The sequence below is a fragment of the Acartia tonsa genome, chromosome 15 (assembly GCF_053477335.1).
Source record: "Acartia tonsa isolate MP-2025a chromosome 15, ASM5347733v1, whole genome shotgun sequence".
Taxonomy (NCBI): domain Eukaryota; kingdom Metazoa; phylum Arthropoda; class Copepoda; order Calanoida; family Acartiidae; genus Acartia; species Acartia tonsa.
The window spans coordinates 1,936,934-1,956,411 of NC_137274.1; the positions used below are offsets into that span (position 1 = coordinate 1,936,934).

Below are 19,478 nucleotides of genomic sequence, written 5' to 3' on the forward strand. Positions count from 1 at the left end.
AATTGCATTTATATGGCATATAATTAAAAATTTTTAAATTTTCTACCATGTAGTTTTTAAAATATCAGGACTTGAAAATTGTCTTTTTAAATTGCATATATCACAAAAAGACGATTTTCAAGTTTTGATATTTTAAAAACTACGTGGTAGAAAATTTAAATTCTTTCAAATATAGGATGCCATATAAATAAATATAGTTTAAACCATTAACTAGCAAAAAATATGTGGTTCACTAAATTAAGTTCAAATGCATTTCATGAAACTACCCCTTTAATTAAAGTATTTCTGGTTGGTTTCAGAGATTTAAAAGAATAAGACAATGGCTGATAAATTGATGCACAACCCCACTGATGATACAAAAAATTACCCCTTCTGTAGATAACAATTATTGGTTAACATTCAGTTTAATTAACAACCAACCAATCAAAATTCTTTTAAAAGTCCTCAAGCCAACGAACAAGAAAACATTATTATAGGACTTTGGGGACTTGTGTAATAAACAGCTCATTGTACCCTCTCTCCCTCTCTCTCTGTAATTAATAATGGTTCCAGTATGGCTTTAAAACCGATTAAAATCCACTGGATTAGCCACAATGAACAATCATGTATAGCACAGTATTATAGCCAATTTACAACGAATATTAAAGTAGATATTGATATCAGATATCCCGACCCTTCGGCCCCTTGGGTCTAACATAACTGGTTATAATCTCTTAAGATTTTATTTTAATATCCGCGGAAAGCTGTCTGTAATACTATGGGATAAATTGATTAATTGAAAAACTAAAGGGTAAACCATTTTAGTTTTCAATTAAGGTTTAATTTTGTTTATCCTAACCGGGGGTGTACATCGATTTATCGGCCATTGTCTTATCCCTGGACTGAAATATTTTTTAATGATACTAATCTAAAATTCGAAATGGAGAAATATTTAATTGCTCAGCTGTTATTTAAAATAGACGACAAGAATTTTTTGAAGGATTCTATACCTATGTAAAGTATATAATTTACTTGGTTCGTCGGTCTGTCGGTCAACACCAATAAAGTATGTTTGTTTGTCTGTACTGAAGGATCTTGCTAACCACTAAACCGATATGATTCTCCTTTACAGGGTAGCTTCTCATAGGTCCCGGGAAGGTTTATAACTATTTTGGGGGAGGGTACCACCACTCTCTTAAGAGAAATCACAAAAAAATCGAAATATTTTTTAATATTCTAGAGACTTGAACAAAACATAGACACGAAATAAAAAACATTTAAAGTGCCACTAGAGGCCTCTAGGGACGTAGCCGCTAGTACAATATAAAAAGTTTGCGTGTTTTTTTTTGTTTTAAAAATCTGACATTCTGTTTGTAGAACTCCTGACAAAGAAACAAAAGATCTGGGCTTCTCATCAGGTATTATAGACAGCTAGCCGCGGATAGTATTGCTGAAAACCGGTTCTAATCCAGCGGATAAGGAACGGTTTCGAAAAAAAGCATCTTACGGCGGTCTCGATAGTGACATCGTATTATAGACAGCTCTCCGAGGATAATATGTCTTAGAACCGGATCTAATCAAGCGGATAAAAAACAGTTTGAAATCCATAACCATAGGGAAGTAACAGGATGTCTGTCTCTCTTTTCAACCAATATTATGGCGGGATTAATCCTCCACTGTTTTCCTGGTTTAGAAAGTATATATCGAGTAGGGATGGCAATCCGTCAAATTTTTGGACCGGATTCGGATTCTTACATGAATCCGTCAAAAAAAAGGTGGATTCCTGATTCTTATTTTTGGCGGATTCTGGATTCTAGCAATATTTTAAAAGGCTTCTTTAAATTAAGAAATTTCAGTGCTACATATGTCCTAAAAATTAATGTTCTTGGTGTTCTCTATAATTCACTGCCGAGAATCGAACCAAATTTTGAAAGATATTATGATGATTATATTGATGATAATCTTTGCCTTCAAAAAGGGGGAGTTGAAAGAAAAAACTCAAGACGCTAATTTTAGCCTACCAATTAAGAATCCGAATCCGCTATTAAAAAACGGATTCCGGATTCGGATTCCAAAATTGGCTAAAAATTGGGCAGATTCCGGATTTGGATTGCCAACCATAGTATCTAGATCTTACATATTTATTATTAAAGCATTAGTGCTATATACTGGAATTAACATTATGATTTTCATTTCACTATCCGCAGAAAACTGTCTTTAATATGATGCGATAATAGGGATCTTAAGGGATAAGACAATGGCTGATAAATTGATGTATATCCCCAATGATGATGCACAAAATTACTTTTTTGTAGATTACAATTAGTGGTTCAAATATTTGACCAATCAAAATTAAGGAAAGTACTCAGAGTTGTTGAGACAACGAATAAGAAAATGTTATTATAAAACTTTGGAGACTAGTTTAATAAACAGCCGAATCCCCTCCCTTCCTAATCATAAATCCTAAAATGATTAAGTTACTTCAACTATGAGTGCGGCGGGGAAGGGGGAAAACATTGATTTAGGCAGCAGCTTTATCCTTTTAATTTTCATTTCACTATCTCCGGAAAGCTGTCTATTAAACAATGCGATAATAGCTATGATTAATACTAAATAATTAAGTTACCGCAACTCCTGCCGGGGCGGATGCTGAGTGCGGCGGCGCCGAAGGCGGAAAAACATTGAGTGAGGCGGCGGCTGAACTGACCCAGCAGACCAACAGCAACAAGAGGAAGTATGAACAAGTGACTGTGGTCACAGGTAATATTTATATTCCATTGTCTTATCCCTGAAGATCCATGATTCCAGATAGACAAATAAATAAACTAGACAGATAGACAGACAGATAGATAGACAGATATATAGATAGACAGACAGATTGATAGGCAGACAAATAGATAAAAAGACAGATAGATAGACAGACCAATAGACAGACAAATAGACAGACAGATAGATAGATAGACATATAGATAGACAGATTGACAGGGAGACGGATAGATAGAAAGACAAATAGATAGATAGACAGACAGACAGATAGACAGACAGACCAATAGACAGACAGATAGACAGACAGACCAATAGACAAACAAATAGACAGATAGAAAGACAGATAGATAGTCAGACAGATAGATAGACAGACAGATAGATAGACAGACAGATAGATAGACAGACAGATAGATAGACAGACAGATAGATAGACAGACATATAGATAGACAGACAGACCAATAGACAAACAAATAGACAGACAGAAAAATAGATAGACAGATAAATAGACAGACAGATAGACAGACAGACAGATAGATAGACAGAAAAATAGACAGACCGTTTATCTATCTATATCTATCTAGGAGAAGAAGAAGAATCCAATGTACTCAAGTGTAATGTCAAACTTTTTATCTATCAGTCTGTCTGTCTGTCTATATATCTGTCGGTCTATCTATCTTTTCTGTCTGTCTATCCATCTATCTATTTATCTATCTATCTTTATATCTATCTATCTAGGAGAAGAAGAAGAATCCAATGTACTCAAGTGTAATGTCAAACTTTTTATTTTTGATTCCGCAAACAGAAATTGGATGGAGAGAGGTAGAGGTGTACTAAGGTAAACAACTACATTCATTAAAATAAAAAATATATATTGTATAATACTTCTAAAGAATACTTATTTTCTATCATTTAGTTTCAAAACATGTTAGGTACTTTAAACATTAAATAATTATCTTTTATGAAGGATGTTTCCATCGATACAAACTCTGTCCACGAAAAAAAAAAATGCTCATGATTTAAACCGTCTTGGGTACTTGAAATCTTAGTGATCTTTAGGTTTTTTGATGGGACATGTAAAGACCTTTCTATAGACACCTCAACCTGGTTTCTAACCCAATTCTAGCCAATTTTAGCATAAAAAAAAAACAGAACAATCAAACATTAATTGCTCTGTCTGTAACTTGTGATATGTCTTATTTTTTTATGCAAAATTGGCTTTGATAGTGTTAGAAACCTGGTTGAAATGTCTAAAGAAAGGTCATTACATGTCCCATCAAAAACTGAACATTGACATGGATGCCTATTTTGTGTTGTTTATTACATAATGCTCTGCTTACCCATGGTTTCCATACAGGCCCTATATATTATTTATGGTTAATAGACATGCAAAACTCTATGCTATGCCCCATATTTTCTAGCCTTATGATCCTGACCTATGAAAAATTGTCATTAAGTATTAGTAGTGCTCTGCTTACCCATGGTTTTCATACAGACTATATTTAAATTAAGTATTAGTAGTGCTCTGCTTACCCATGGTTTTCATACAGACTATATTTAAATTAAGTATAAGTAGTGCCCTGCTTCCCCATGGTTTTCATACAGACTATATTTAAATTAAGTATAAGTAGTGCTCTGCTTCCCCATGGTTTTCATATAGATTTTATTTAAATTAAGTATAAGTAGTGCCCTGCTTCCCCATGGTTTTCATACAGGCTATTTGTAAATATGAAATTCAGGTTAAATGATTCGCCCAACTCGACGCCTGGCCACGTATTTTCTCGCCTTGTGATGCGGACACATGGAACACAACGAGTTGTTCTCAATACCAAACTCTGGCCAGAGATGGTGTGCGAAAAGGTAACAATGATAGTATGGTTGGGCCGGATACCGAATATCCGGCTGACTTCTTATGTCAGATATCTGGCCAACGTTTCATACCCGGCAAATTATCGGATATCTGGCATTAGAAATCAGCCGTGTATCTGGTAATCGGATAGTTTCAATATCCGGTATCCTGTTGGATATTGAAAATGGCCAGATATCCGGCCCAACTCTAGTAACAATGATTTTAGCCCATTTACTTGGAGGGACTGTAAAATACCCTGCTACCCATAGTTTGACCCTGCATCCGCTTGTTGTTGGGAAGGTGATAGGTTAGAAGTCGGGTCCAACACTGCGTCATAACTAAAGACGGTAAAATAGTTCCTACTGCTGTTACGTCAGGTGGGCGACATAAATAGTTAGAGTAGGGGAATGCCTTGGCCCAAAACAGGCGCAACTCATTACTATACACAGTTAGGACTTTTTAGACAAAGGTCGTGCAATCAAAGGGTTTGTTGTTTGATGAGTGTTACTTAACCTAATACCCCGGATGTTTGGACAGAAAAGGAGACATTTGGTTTCCCTTAGTTATCCTGGGTTGTTGGACCATTGCGTTTCATGTCATGGACAGCATCTCCGCCCATATGAGGTAATTGACGAGGTAACCTAAGGATACATAATATTATGGTGCACTCCAAGGATCACTTTCCGCCCCTAGTTTATTTTCTTACTTCAGGTGAACGACAAGAATATAAGAATAAGCGCATGGGATGAGAATATTATCAAGTAAGTCAATTACCAGAGATCTAAAGGGATAAGACAATGGTCGATAAATTGTTGTACATCCACAACGATGATAAACAAAATAACCTCTTCTGTGGTTGAAACATTTGGACACTCAGCTAAACCAACAAACCAATCAAAACTCAGTTGTTAAGCCATTGAATAATAATATGTTAATATAAAACTTTGGGGATTAGTGTAATAAACCGCCCAATGTCCCCTTCCTTCCTGTATTAGGAAGGTGACCTGGGTTCAAGTCTGTACCACCAGGGAGGGAGGGGACATTTCATTGGACCTCTTTTTTTACTCTAGTTCCCAAAGTTTTATAATAATGATTCCTATTAGTTGATTTAACAACTTTAGAGACTTTTTGATTTGTTGGTTCATGAAGTTGAGTATCCAAACGTTTCAACCTCTAATTGTAATCTACAGAAGGTTTTCTATCAATAATATTTCCTTTTGTCCTGTGTCCTCTTTTTCATGTATGACAACTGACCATTTGCTTGATTCATTGTCATGTCCGTTTGGCCATTCATGTTTTTTTGGTGAACTTTGAGATAATCGTTCCCAGGAACATTTTGCCACCAATCCAATATTTTTGTTCAGGATTTTTCTGATCTCTCTGTCACAGAAGGAGGGGGAGACATTACACCATGCCCTGGAGTGCAGGTCAGTCGGTCGAGTTTAACTGAAAGTCAAGAAAATAAAACATTATTACTGGTTATACCCCCTTCCTTATTCTCTTCCCCACTTTCACTTTCATTTATAAATGCCTCAATCAAAACTTTATAATGCTACTCAATAACGTAGCTCACATAAACCAAATTTACACATAAGCTGACGTTGAAATGGGAAATACAGATATTTTATTCTGAAAAATAATTTATTCAAGTGCATCTGTCAACAAAAAGAGAAAGGGGTGCAATCACCCGTTTAGCTCTTTATTTTGATTTTTCTATAGCCATGTCCTATATATATTGAATAAGTAGGTTTATTTACTAAGAAACAAATATATCAATGCACATTTATGTAATTTTTGACACTTTATTATTTATCGCTAGGAATTAATATTTCAATTAGATAAAAACGCCTAAATTGAGAATGGAAAAATTTTTGTTGTTCAGATTTAAATCACGACCTTAACCCGTGCCACAGGCATTATTCTGTCTGTAATCGTAGCAGTAAGGATAAGAGGGATGTAGTTGCGGTAAGGTGGAAGGGGGGGGGGGGAGTTGCGGTAATAGTACATAGTATTAGTAATAAACGTCAATTTATCAACCATTGTCTTATCACTGAAGATCCCTGCATTCTAATTTCTGGGGACACAAGTTTTAAAATCGGGTTCTACAGGAATCTCAAGCGATAAGACAATGGACGATTCATTGCAACAATACATCCTCAATGATGATAAACAATTGCAATATTACCCCATTATGTGTACCTTATGTATTTCAGATTGAACCAGCTGAAGCATGGGAAAGAAGAGGAGGGGGAGGGGCACTGTAACCCCCAGGGCCCGGGGGAGGAGGACAAGACTGAACTGAGCCCCAATTCTCCCCCCGAGGGGGAGCCAGGAGCTCCACAAGCCCCCCTAGATGACAGGGACAGGAATAACTTTTGTCAAAATTAATTTACATTTGCATTCTCCCCCCCCACCCATTTTTTTAACACCCCCCCCCCCCTAATTTTTTTTTTTTTTAAACTACCTACAAAAGGTCGAACTAAATGATCCCCATTCATTAATTTCCTAAGGTACACCTAGAGATTACTAGGGGCAAAGGCAAGTATAATTTGCCGGATATCTGACCTGATACTAGATATCCAGCATTAGAAATCAGTCGGATATCCGGTATCCGACCACCCCCCCCCCCTAATCCCTCCCCTAAAGTGCCCCTAGAGATCACTAGGGGCATAGACGCTAATCTTCTATAAATTGACAAAAGTTGAATCCTTTTATTTTTAGAGATGACTCTGGTGAACCTAGCAGCAAAAGACAAACACTCGTACATCCTAATAATCAATGAACTTTCAAAACAGCTGATTGTGAAAAAGCGCGCCAAATAATTCTGATACGCATACATCTCAAGAAACAGCTGATTGTGAAAAAGCGCGCCAAATAATTCTGACACACGTACATCCTGTTCAACAGCTGATTGTGAAAAAGCGCGCCAAATAATTTTGACATGCATACATACTAATGAACATTTGGGGAGTGTAATTTTGCACTTTTAGGAAAATCTATTTTGCCCCCCCTCCCCCACTAAAATAAAAAACTCTCAGCCAGTAAATGAAAAAGTACTTTTATATGTAAATTATAATGTTAGATAAATCATGCATTTTGATCATTTTTGACAGCTGAGCTGGATCTTTAAATCATTTTAGTGGTGAGTCAGATTCGGGTGATCCAACTTTCCACCAATGAGAGCACAGCATTTTATGAAATGCCGCGCTGCGATTGGCACAAATTCGGCGCACCCCGATCTGGCTCACCACTAAAATGATTTAAAGATCCAGCTCTGGATAAGTTGGAGATAAAAATATTATTTTCTGGTTCTTTCAAGATTTGTAAAAAATAAAAAATTCTCGTTTTTCCCCATGTTCTTTATAGTAGCAAAGCTACTCTGCATATAATTAACTTTGTCTGTCTGTTCGTCTGTAATCAGGGATCTAAAGAGATAAATCAATGGCCGATAAATTGATGTACATCTCGAAAGATGATACACAAAATTGCCTCTTTCCTGTAGATTACAATTAGGGGTTAAAACGTTTGGATACTCAACTTAATTAACAATCCAATAAAAAAATTATTTTAGTCCCCAAAGTTATTAAGCCAATAAATCAGAAAACATCATTGTAAAACTTTTGGGACTGGTGTAATAAACAGACCATTGTCCCTTCTCTATCTCTCTCTGTCTGGTAATTTTTACCGTTAGAGATAAGCAGAAAAATTTAACACAAAAAATTGAAATTTAAAGGCAAAATTAAAAATGCATATTTTAACTTTAAAGAGAACGATTTTGTTCAAATGTATGGTAGCAAACTTATTGTGTAGATACAAATTATTGGTTAAAAAGTTTGGACACTGTCAGAATTAACTAACAAAATTCAATTAAAGTGCCCAAAGCTTTTAAGCCAAAGATTAAGATTACTTGTTTATAAAACTTTGGGTACCAGTATAATTTACAGTCTAATGTCCACTCCCTGCCTAAGTTAACCCCTTAATAATAAGAGATTAATAAATTGTTTAAAATGCCTTGGGAACTAACAAATAGAAAGCTAATCCTATTATATAAAGTATTAAGCTTTTTTTGTATGTAGCAAAGGATCTTGCAAACCGCTCAACAGATAAGGATCTCCTTTACAGTGAAACTACTGAAAAATCCAGGAAAGGTTTTTAACTATTTTTGGTGAGCGTACCTAAAAAGATAAAAAAAGGGTAGGTATACTGGAAAAAATTTAAGCTGTATGGCTGAATTCGGCCTACTAGCTACAGCAATCAATATATATTATTACTTGGATGTTGCACCACATTTTCATGAACTCTATCAAAGTAATAATGGCAGTTGGCTAAAATAACAATTCACACCCTTAACCCCGTTCCCTCCCCTAATACTTGATAAACGCACTGACCAATTAATGAATTCCATATTATCAAGTAAAATAGTAAATTGACTCTAAATTTTCCCCTGTTAATATATCCATGTATATCTTATATCCATTGCTACAGCTTCTATAAAGGCTAAATTGGTTGCTAGAAAAAAAACTCGCTTCTGAGCCAACGAATAGGAATATAAAGAACCAGTGTAATTTAGAGTCTAATGTCCCCTCCCTCCCTGTATAAAAAAGGCCAGCCGTTTTAGTTTCTCTTGGATCTAAAGGGATAAGACAATGGCCAATTAATTGAAGTACATCCCAAATGTTAATATATAAAATTACCCCTTCTGTAGATTACAATCAGTGCAATGGTTGAAACGTATGGACACTCAATTTAATAAACCAATCCAGTTCCAAAAGTTGTTAATCCAACACATAAAAAAACGTTATTTTAAAACTTTGGGGACTTGTGTAATAAACAGTCCATTGTCCCCTCTCTCTCTGATTTTTCTAGTGGAGATTTCTATTAGGAGGTTGATGGTACCCTCCAACAAAATAGTTAAAACCTTCTCTGGACCATATCGGTTCAGCGGTTAAGAGATCCTTCAATACAAACATACACACAAACATCCTGTTACTTTTATAAAAGAAATATCTTTATTTCAAGTTATAAATTTAAAATTTTTGGAAAAAATCTTCGAAACCTTTAAATGTAAAAATCATTGAATTTATTTGAAATATTTTTTTCTGAGATAATAAAGCATAGAATGTTATTCTGTTATACTTCATAGTTTCTATACTACTTCATACAGGTAAAATATTATAAAAATCGACTGATTCCTTTAAATTGCCTGGTCGATCACAGAAACCCCAAAGTTTTAAAATAACGTGTTATTTTTATTTTTAACTATACAACTTTGAGGACTTTTAATGAATTTTAATTAGTTGGCTCATTATGTTGAGTGTCCAAATATTTCAACTATTAAATGTAATCATCAACATACTAGATTATTTTGTATGGATGAGACAATGGTTGATAAATTAACTTACATATCCAATGATGATAAATAAAATTACCCCTTCTGTAGATAAATATTAGTGGTTGAAACATTTAGTCCCTTATCTTAATTAACCAACCAATCAAAATTTAATAAAAGTTCCCAAATCAGAAAACATTATTATAAAACTTTGGGCAGCCTATGTCCCCCTCCTCCCTAGGATCGTTCATTAGGTTGGATGTCCAAAAGTTTCAGCCATGATTATGTGTATCATAATTGGGGATGTACATCAATTTATCGTCCATTCTCTTATCCCTTTAGATCTCTGAATTTGTTTTGTCAGGCTGCGGGGCTACACTGTACCTAACAAAATCTAAACTGACTCACATAGTACAAAACAAACACAGAAACCAATACCTCAACTTTTTTTAAATTTCAAATTAATAAGGTGGGAGGGATGGGGAGTTCTGTGCTCGTCCAAACTGCCGCAAGATTTTTTTATTTCTTTCACAATTATAGTTATTTTACAATTAAAATATTATGTTCAATCTTTTTGTTTTATCATTTTAAATAAATCATGTAATATCTCTAGAAAGCCTAAAAATTAGATGGATGCACTGACTTTACGGAAGTTATTACAGAGTTGCTCTGCTGTTATGTTTAAAATATGTAAGACGATTATAACATGCCTAACTTACTTGTATATTAAGAAATGGTCAAAAATGATTCAAGCTTTAAAAAACTCGTAAATAATTATTTAGCAACCTAAATGACTATATACAAACCTATAACCAAAATAAAAGGGATTATTATTAAAAAGACCGATTTACAATTAAAAGATCCTAAAAAGTTTTAAGATATCTAATTCAAAAATCCTTCTTTATATTGATATTTTAATTACGCTTTATATTTGCGCGAAAAGTTAAGTTGGGTTTCTGTAGGGTAAAAATTTCTGTTGATTTTTTGACAGTTTTTTTACTATAAAATGGCCTTTTGATGTATACTCCTGAATAAATAATGGTCAAGTGAAGGTATTTAAATGAAAAGAAGCTCTGAAACGATGGAACAAACGGACATTAACAATAGTGTCAGAACTGAATAATCAAAATATAAATGAATAAGAGTCAAAGCAAAACTGTGAGTAAATTTGTTGATAAACTTCTTGTTACAGGATAATGCTTATTTTTGGGTTTTAATTATAGAGTTGCTCTGCTTATAATATTGTACTTTTTTGTCCCAGGAATCAATATACCAAAAATCAGAACAATCGGATAATTAGATCACATAGAGTTACTACGCTTTCTAAACCGTACCTTACTATTACAGGAATCACCATGCTAAGTTTGAAAACGATAGGACAATTCTAACATGCTTAAATTAACCAAAAAAGCTATCTGTCTCGAACGGACGGACGTATGGACCGACTCTAATTATAGAAAAGCTTCGCTTTTAACAAGGACGACAATATCCATAAAAGCAAAGATCTGAAACAGTAAGAAAAATGAACATTAACACTTGTAATTTTAGATTATCAGAACTAATAAAGTATAAAAGTAAAAAGCTGCTTTGATACAGGATAATGTTCAACGACATATTTACATTTTTAGGATTTGATTATAGAGATGCTTTTATCATTGTACTTTGTTGTCATAGGAATCAGTATTCAAAAATCAGATCAATTGAAAAATAATATCACAGAATAAATAATTTAAATGGATGTACAGACATCTACAGGAATCACCATACAAAGTTTGAAATCAATAGGACAATTCTAACATGCCTAAACTATAAGAGCTAACCATTACATACGGGCAGACAGACCGACCCAAATAATAGAAAAGCTTTCCTTTAAAAAAATCATAGCAAGGAAAATAAAAACTCTCCAATGCAAATGTGGTATTCGGCAACCGTGAGCCATGCCTATGGCACCCCTGACCGGGGTTCGGGGACGGGCCAACGGCCCTCCCCCGAGTCCTGGGGAAGGGGTCTGCCGACCCCCTCCCTATGTCTAAAATTAATGATTGAATCTGACAAGCTTTATACCACACAAACATATGTATTTAAAAAAAAATAAAAAAATATATACATAGAACAATTAATAATTGCTAAATTACTAATTGTGGCCAAATCATTATCCTTTAATCTTTATTTTCAGGGTTCTGCAGCCGTGCATAAGCCTAAGTTTTAAATCTGTTTGTGAGCAGAAAAAGAAATTTCAGAAAGAAGTATTGTCTGCTAAAGAGCAGTTTTATACATCCAGCTGAATTTTATAGTGATGTAATGACGTTTCACTAAGGCTTACGCGCGGCTGCCGATCCCTGTTTATTTTAATCAATTCTGGGGTCAGTAAAGCATGCCTTTGCAAATATCCAAGTTTTGGATGTACTGCAGTTCACGGTAAAATATTGCTGGTAAGCAATATTTTCAAAAATCTATGAAATTCAAAGGCTGCTAGCTGCCAAACGACTGAACGTACAGATCATACCCGCACACCATTTTAAGCGGCATAAGAAGGCCTACAAATAATCTGGAATAGCCAAGATCCAATAATGCACAGGGAAAGCTTCACTGAAGAAAAAACGCATAAAATAGGTCTTTTTCGCACATTTCTCTGCACTGCGAGATAACTATGCATTATTGATTTATGGCTATTCCAGATTATTTGTAGGCCTTCGTATGCAGCTTAAAACAGTGTGCGAGTAGTCGTTTGGCAGCTAGCAGCCTTTAAAATTCATAGATTTTTGGAAATATTGCTTACCAGCAATATTTTACCGTGAACTGCAGTTGATCCGAATTTTATTTACTTACTCTCTATCTAATTCTGCAAGACTTTTCAACAAAAAGACTAGGCAGGCAAGGGGGCCGAGAGCCGCAGCCAGAGTCATAGTTTTTTTGGGAGATGGAGGGGGGGGGGGATGTATCCTGTGAGGATGATGATAATCCTACCCAGATTTGAAAATAAAAGAGACATGTTTGTAAAGAATAGATATAAGCAGGGACCTTTTTAAAAATCAGATTGCGCGGCCTGTGTTAATAGTAGAAAAATGTTATGCATACTGTTAGAACTATTATGAACTTTAGTTTGAAAATATAATAGTTATTTCTTGAATCGTATTATTAACAGCTTTCTGCGGATATAGAATGTACAATTATAGGATTAATCTCATTATTGTACATTTTTATATTCATAGAAAGCTGGATATAATACAATGCTGGACATACATAGATTTTTCGTATGGATGAGAACCGGTTCCTATCCACTGGATTCGAATGATTACAAGAAAACCAATTTCTGTGCTATGTATAGTTAGGGAGCTACGTGGTAAATTGTCCCAACTGACATAAAACTTGACTTGCAAGTAAATCATTAAAGATTACAGTATAGAATGTGCAATAAAACAAGGGCCAACATCCATAAAAGCAAAGCACTGAAACGGTAGGACAAACTGACATTAACACTTGTATAGTGTCAGAACTGAATTATCATAATATAAATGTATAAGAGTCAAAGCTAAAATGTAAGTAAATTTGTTGAAAAACTGCATGATACAGGATAATGTTTATGGACATACTTACATTTTCAGGACTTGATCATAGAGTTGCATTTCTTTATGCTTTGTAGTGCCAGGAATCAAAATACCAAAAATCAGATTAATCTGATGATTAAATCAGACAAATTTTTTTTATTAAAGTAAAAAAATCCACATGTTTAAAATGGACTTACGGACATTTTGGTAATGATTACAGAGTTGCTATGCTTTCTAAATCGTACCTTACTACTAAAGGAATCACCATGCAAAATTTAAAATCGATAGGACAATTCTAACATGCCTAAATTAACAAAAAAAGCTATCCATTACGGACGGACGGACCGACCCTAATTATAGAAAAGCTTCGCTTTAAAAAAAAACATATACTTTCTTTGAAATTCAATCTTTCTGGTAATGATTATAGAGTTGATACGCTTATTAAATTGTACCTAACTGTAAAGACATCATCATGCAAAGTTTGAAATTATTAGGATAATTCTAACATGCCTATTTTAATAATTATACGTAAGAAAAAATGTTGTCAAAAAAGTTAAAAAACAGCATATTTTAAATTGACGCACGGACTTTCTGGTAATGATTATATAGTTGCTACGCTTTCTAATTCGTACCTAACTGTCATAGGCATCATCATGCAAAGTTTGAAATTATTAGGATAATTCTAACATGCCTATTTTAAAAATTACATATAAGAAAAAATTATGTCAAAAAAAGTTAAAAAACAGCATGTTTTAAATTGCACGGACTTTCTGGTAATGATTCTATAGTTACTAAGCTTTCTAATTTGTACCTAACTGCCCAAAGAGTTATCATGCAAAGTTGTAAAGCAACAGGACAATTCTAACATGTTTAAATTATCAAAAATAGCTAACTGTTATGGAAAATCGTGACAGACTGACCCTAACTATAAAAATGCTTCGCTTTAAAAAAAATATTTTCTATGTTTATGTAGTAATTTTCCATAGCTTAAGAATTATTTAAGCCCGGGTTCAAAGATCAAATATTTTCAATATGTATATACATAACATATAAGCATCATTGTTTACATTTTAACATATCCGCGACTGATCTTTTTCCTACAAAGTGTCAGTCGAGTACTGTACCCCCCCCCCCTCCTAATTTTAAAATAAATCCAATATTAAAGGGGATGGGAAGAATTTTTACCTATACCTAGCCCCTAGAGCTGCAGTACCTTATTTCCCTAACCCTGTGGGGCTACTCAGTACACAAATTACCTTACCCTAAAGTGACATACAGAATTAAACAACTAAAAATTAGGGTTGGGCCGGATACTTTTTTGGCCGGATACCGGATATCCGGCTGATTTCAAATGCCGGATATCCGGTATCCGGTTGGATATCCGGCAAATATCCGGCTATCCGGCCAAATTACCGGATATCCGGCCGGATAACCGGCTAAATTACCAGATATTAAAGTAGCAAACAAAATTTATTAATAAACTTTTGAGATTTCATATATAAAATTTACATAAAGATAAACATATTTAAAAAATGTTCTTCTAGCTTCAATAGTAAGAAAATTATAGCCATTTAAAATTTTTAAAAGCAGAGATTTTTGGTGTAAAATATAAAAAAAGTTATAGCCGGATATCCGGCCGGATAGTTTCAATATCCGGTATCCGGCCGGATATTGAAAATGGCCGGATATCCGGCCACACCGTATATCCGGCCCAACCCTACTAAAAATACTCAACCCCCTTCCCATATTTCAATTTTTTTTCTCAAAAAATGGGGGGTGTTTGATGCTCACCATGCCATGTTAAGGGAAAATGCGTGTGTGTGTGTGTATGAGTGTATGAGTGTGTGTGTGTATGTGAGTGTATGTATGTGTGTGTGTGTGTGTGTATGTGTGTGTGTGTGTATGTATGTGTATGTATGTGTGTGTGTGTGTGTGTATGTGTGTATATGTGTGTGTATGTATGTGTTAATGTGTGTGTGTGTGTCTCCTAGTCTTTAAGCTTGTTTTTTTTTCAATCATATGTTTAAATAGAGATTTGTTAGAGTAGTTGATTTAATCTATAATACAAAGTAGCTTGATATCCGTCCGTCTGTCAGTCCGTCCCTTAAGATCTCAGTAACACCTGAACCGGATTATACTCTTCAGGGAATATACCTACTGGTCCTGTGGTGGTTTTAGGCTATTTTCTTTGGGGGTGGGACACCCCCAACCCCCCCCAAAAACAAACAAATCCCCTCCCAATTTTTTTAAAAAGAATTTTTACGAATTTTGCAAATTCGCATTTTTTCCCGCTAGGTAGGTAATAGAAGATGTAATTATACCTCTTATACCTAGAGGCTAGGGGCGAAGCCGCTAGTTGTATAATATTTCAGTAAAAAATACAAATTTTAGGACAAAACATGCTATTGATTTAATACTTACTGTTCTTAATTGTATCTTATTTATTAGAACCAGTTCTCAGCCATACTGAAAAAGCATATATTGTACCATAGAGGGACAAAGTGAATAAAAAATCAGCTATGTGACGTCATAAAAATGAGGAGGACAAGAGAAGAAGTAGGATAGAAATCACCTAAAAAGGAGTAGGACAATCCTTCATTTTTATGACGTCACATGGCTGATTTTAGTGTCACTTTGTCCCTCTATATTGTACTGTATTACAGATGGTTTTCTATAAATATTAAAACAATAATCTTAATATAAATACCAGTTTTGTTAGCCAGGGACTTTGGCCCCTCGGGGCCAACAAAACTAGTTTTAAAATTATAATTTTTCCTTTTCATTTCTGCGAAAAGATGTATGTAATATGATGCTATATATAACTATTCCTATATTAGTTTTTATATTGATAAGAAAAGTACAAAAGTTTAGTTCCCTCCCAGAAATATCTCTAAAATAATGCGTCTATAACATGATGCTCTGCTCATATGTTTTTGTGTTTATGTCTCAGTTACGGAGAACTGCTTCTTTAGAAAAATAGTGAATTAACTCTGATTTTTAGAAGCAAAGCTACTTTATAATTTGAAATATCCATCTGTCAACTGAAACGTTTTTGGAGAAACATGATTTTTTTGGTTACTTTTTAAGATAGATGGCTGAATTTTTCAGGTATCAAATAAGGTCACATTTTACATATTTCCACAGGTTCATTAAATTTGCTCTCAATCGATTCCTAGATTTTCAAATTAAAAATTTTATAAGGTTTTGCGATTTATTTTAGTTTAATGTTTATTTTTATGACACTGATTTATAGTTGATTTTTTTCCAGATGTACATCCATAACTTTAGAGCTTTGCTACTTATGGACGTTGTCTATTCCAAGATTCTCTGCTCATATGTTTTAGTGTTTATGTCTCAGTTATTGAAAACTAGCTTTTTTAGCATGTGTGAACTAGGATTTTGTTAACAGTCTTGTTTAACTATATTTCAGGGGGAGGGGTGTTGTACAATAAACCCCCCACCCTTAATGTTTTTGCCTCTAAACTCAATTTTATGAAAGATGGAGTTATAAAATTTTCTGACATTAAATGTGAAAATATGCATTTTTCTTGAAGACCTAGTATAAAGCTTGTTAATTTAGAAAATTTAAGCAATAAATATCAAATTGTACTGTCTATCATCCAAGATATGAATGTAGGAGGGTGGGGGGGGGGGGGGGGTGTGAGTTGAGCCCAATTGTTTAATAAATATAAAGTAAAGTAGAAAGCCTTTTTTGGAGGGGGGGCACAGTGGGTTTTTTGGCTGTTTTGGGGATATTTTAACTTTACCAATCACAATTGCACACAAAAGCTTATTTCATCTAAAAATAAAGTTAAAACCTTTCACATACAGGTTATGGCTTATGTAATATAACATAAGCCATAAATTTAAACCAATTTTGATGCTTTAACAGATTTTTTATAAGAGGGATTGTCATACTTGGATTCAAACTTTCATTTGATTTTTAAAATTGTAGAAGGTTTTCCTGAGGTATACAGGCTGCCGAGCCCTATTATAGGGAAGAATACATTTTACATACATTTAAATTAGATAAAATGATTTTAACCCCTTACAGTCGGGCCCCTTGCCGCACCTTAATCGGTCGGGGGGGGGGGGGGGGGCGTTCAATGCCTCCCCCCCTATTATCTCAGTTCCTATTAGAGCTAGAGGGCTAAAAATTTTTGTGCAAGTCCCCTGTTTGATAATAAATTTCCGACCTTAAGTGAAACGAAGTCAATTTTCGCTTCCTTCACCCTTTTATTTAACAACCTTTGTTTTAGATCCTTTTTCACTTAAAAATTTCAAACGGCTGTAATTTTCTTGTTTTTGAAGCTAGAAGAACAATTTTTTCACAGAAAATATTTATCTTTATGTAAGTTTTATATTATAAATATCAAAACATAAATTTCAGCGGCCGCAGCTGTACTTTGCAGCTGCCAGCCGCCGCAGTCGGCGGTCGGCGGGAAAACGGCAGTGGATCTTTATGAAATTTTAAAACGTTATGTATACATGTAAGAAAAGCTTAAGTTTAAAATTTGAAGTCTCTAAGTCAAAAATTGAGGTCACAGGAGCCTTTTAAAGATTTCTGGAGACCTGGAGGATCAGGACCTGCAGGATGATACCTGGAACCTGAAATTGACTTGAACACCTGTATTTTATATAAGGATTTTCTACTAGAGGATAATTTAGTATTTTAGTAAGATAAAATGCTTTGTTTAAGTAAAAAAAATATTTTTGCTCTTTACCTGGATCACCCTGCCAGGTTTGCCGGCATCCTGCGCCCGCCAGGATGGAGATATTCAAAAAATTCCAACTCTAAGTTATGTGTTATACCTATAATTAAAAAGTCACGCAGTTTGGGCTCTTATCTTTCACACACAGAAAATGAGATAGAAAAAACCGGATGGGGGGCGTTCAACGCTCCCCCCCCCCCCCCGACCGTTAAGGGTTAAGTAATGATGATATCAGTAAGAATATTCCACTATCAAATTAATAGAAGCGAATCTACTTTATAACAGCTTTTTTGAAAGGGACAGAGAAGGGCAAGAAAAATAGCCCAAAACCATCCCAAGTCTTAAATCTGAAAATGAAATAGCATAAAAACAACACAGGACAAATTAAGAGAACCCAATCGGTTCAGTACTTATTGAGATCTTAAGCTTCAGACAATAAACCTTACTTCTCTGCTATTACATATTAAATATGAGTTTTCATTGAATTTTCAACCACTTTTGTGTATTATTATTGAGGATGTACATTATATCGTTTATTGTCTTATCCCTTTAGATCCCTGGATATTTCTACTGTTAATTTCCTATAACTGTGATATATTTCAGAAGAATTGCACAATGAAACTGTTTGACCCACTTTGGGTTAACATAATATGTTTACTCTTGCATCAAGGTTTGTATCATAAAAATCTTTTCTAACTTAAATTTAAATGGGGGGAGGTCAATTCCCCTGTGACTGAATAGGGACTCAATATATCACCACTCTCCCCCCCCCCACCCAATTTTAAATGGCCCTAGAGTTTTATATGGGGCATACCCGCTAGATGTAATATATGATATACAAATTTTGACCTTGATAATATTTAGTGTCCTGCCAAGAGTATCTGCATTATTATGGAACAGTTACAGTAAAAGCAGGTATTATTCATTCCTTTATCTTTTAAAATTCTGTCAGGTAATGAAAAATTCGATTTTTTAAACCTTGGTTTAATCAAAACTTTGAACATAAATATATCCTAACACAGGCACGAAAAATATGGGTTCATATATACCTTTAGAATCAGCAAAATATTATGAATCCATTGTAAGCTAAATTGAAAAAAAGTAAAATAATTTTTTATAAATGGCCTAACAAAACAAAACAAGGATTTAAGATGGTAAAAGGGAATAGGAGGGTGAGTAAAGGTTGCCTGTATAATATAATATTTCATAAAATTTCTTTTATTGTAGTTCATTTACTATTTTGTAAACTTTTTATTTAAATTTTGCTTTGAATAGATACGTAATATTTTTCTCATTC

General features: G+C 34.3%; 2 protein-coding genes across 2 annotated transcripts in view; both read left to right on the forward strand.

Annotated features, from left to right (window-relative positions):
• Positions 1–919: 919 nt before the first annotated feature.
• On the forward strand, positions 920–7,941 carry LOC145307549 (ran-binding protein 3-like). Its single transcript, XM_080150006.1, has 10 exons — positions 920–993; positions 1,357–1,397; positions 2,602–2,739; positions 3,482–3,581; positions 4,483–4,603; positions 5,304–5,353; positions 5,957–6,019; positions 6,806–6,950; positions 7,312–7,734; positions 7,859–7,941. The coding sequence occupies exons 1-9, from the start codon at positions 920–922 to the stop codon at positions 7,372–7,374; spliced, it is 795 nt and encodes a 264-aa protein (XP_080006132.1). The 3' UTR covers positions 7,375–7,734; positions 7,859–7,941.
• Positions 7,942–18,788: 10,847 nt separating this feature from the next.
• Positions 18,789–19,478, forward strand: part of LOC145306806 (uncharacterized) — a 36,842-nt gene continuing 36,152 nt past the window's right edge. Inside the window, exons 1-2 of the mRNA XM_080149100.1 lie at positions 18,789–18,851; positions 19,046–19,096. Of these exons, the coding sequence (XP_080005226.1) occupies positions 18,797–18,851; positions 19,046–19,096 (106 nt within the window). The 5' untranslated portion in view covers positions 18,789–18,796. The remainder of the gene's footprint in view (positions 18,852–19,045; positions 19,097–19,478) is intronic.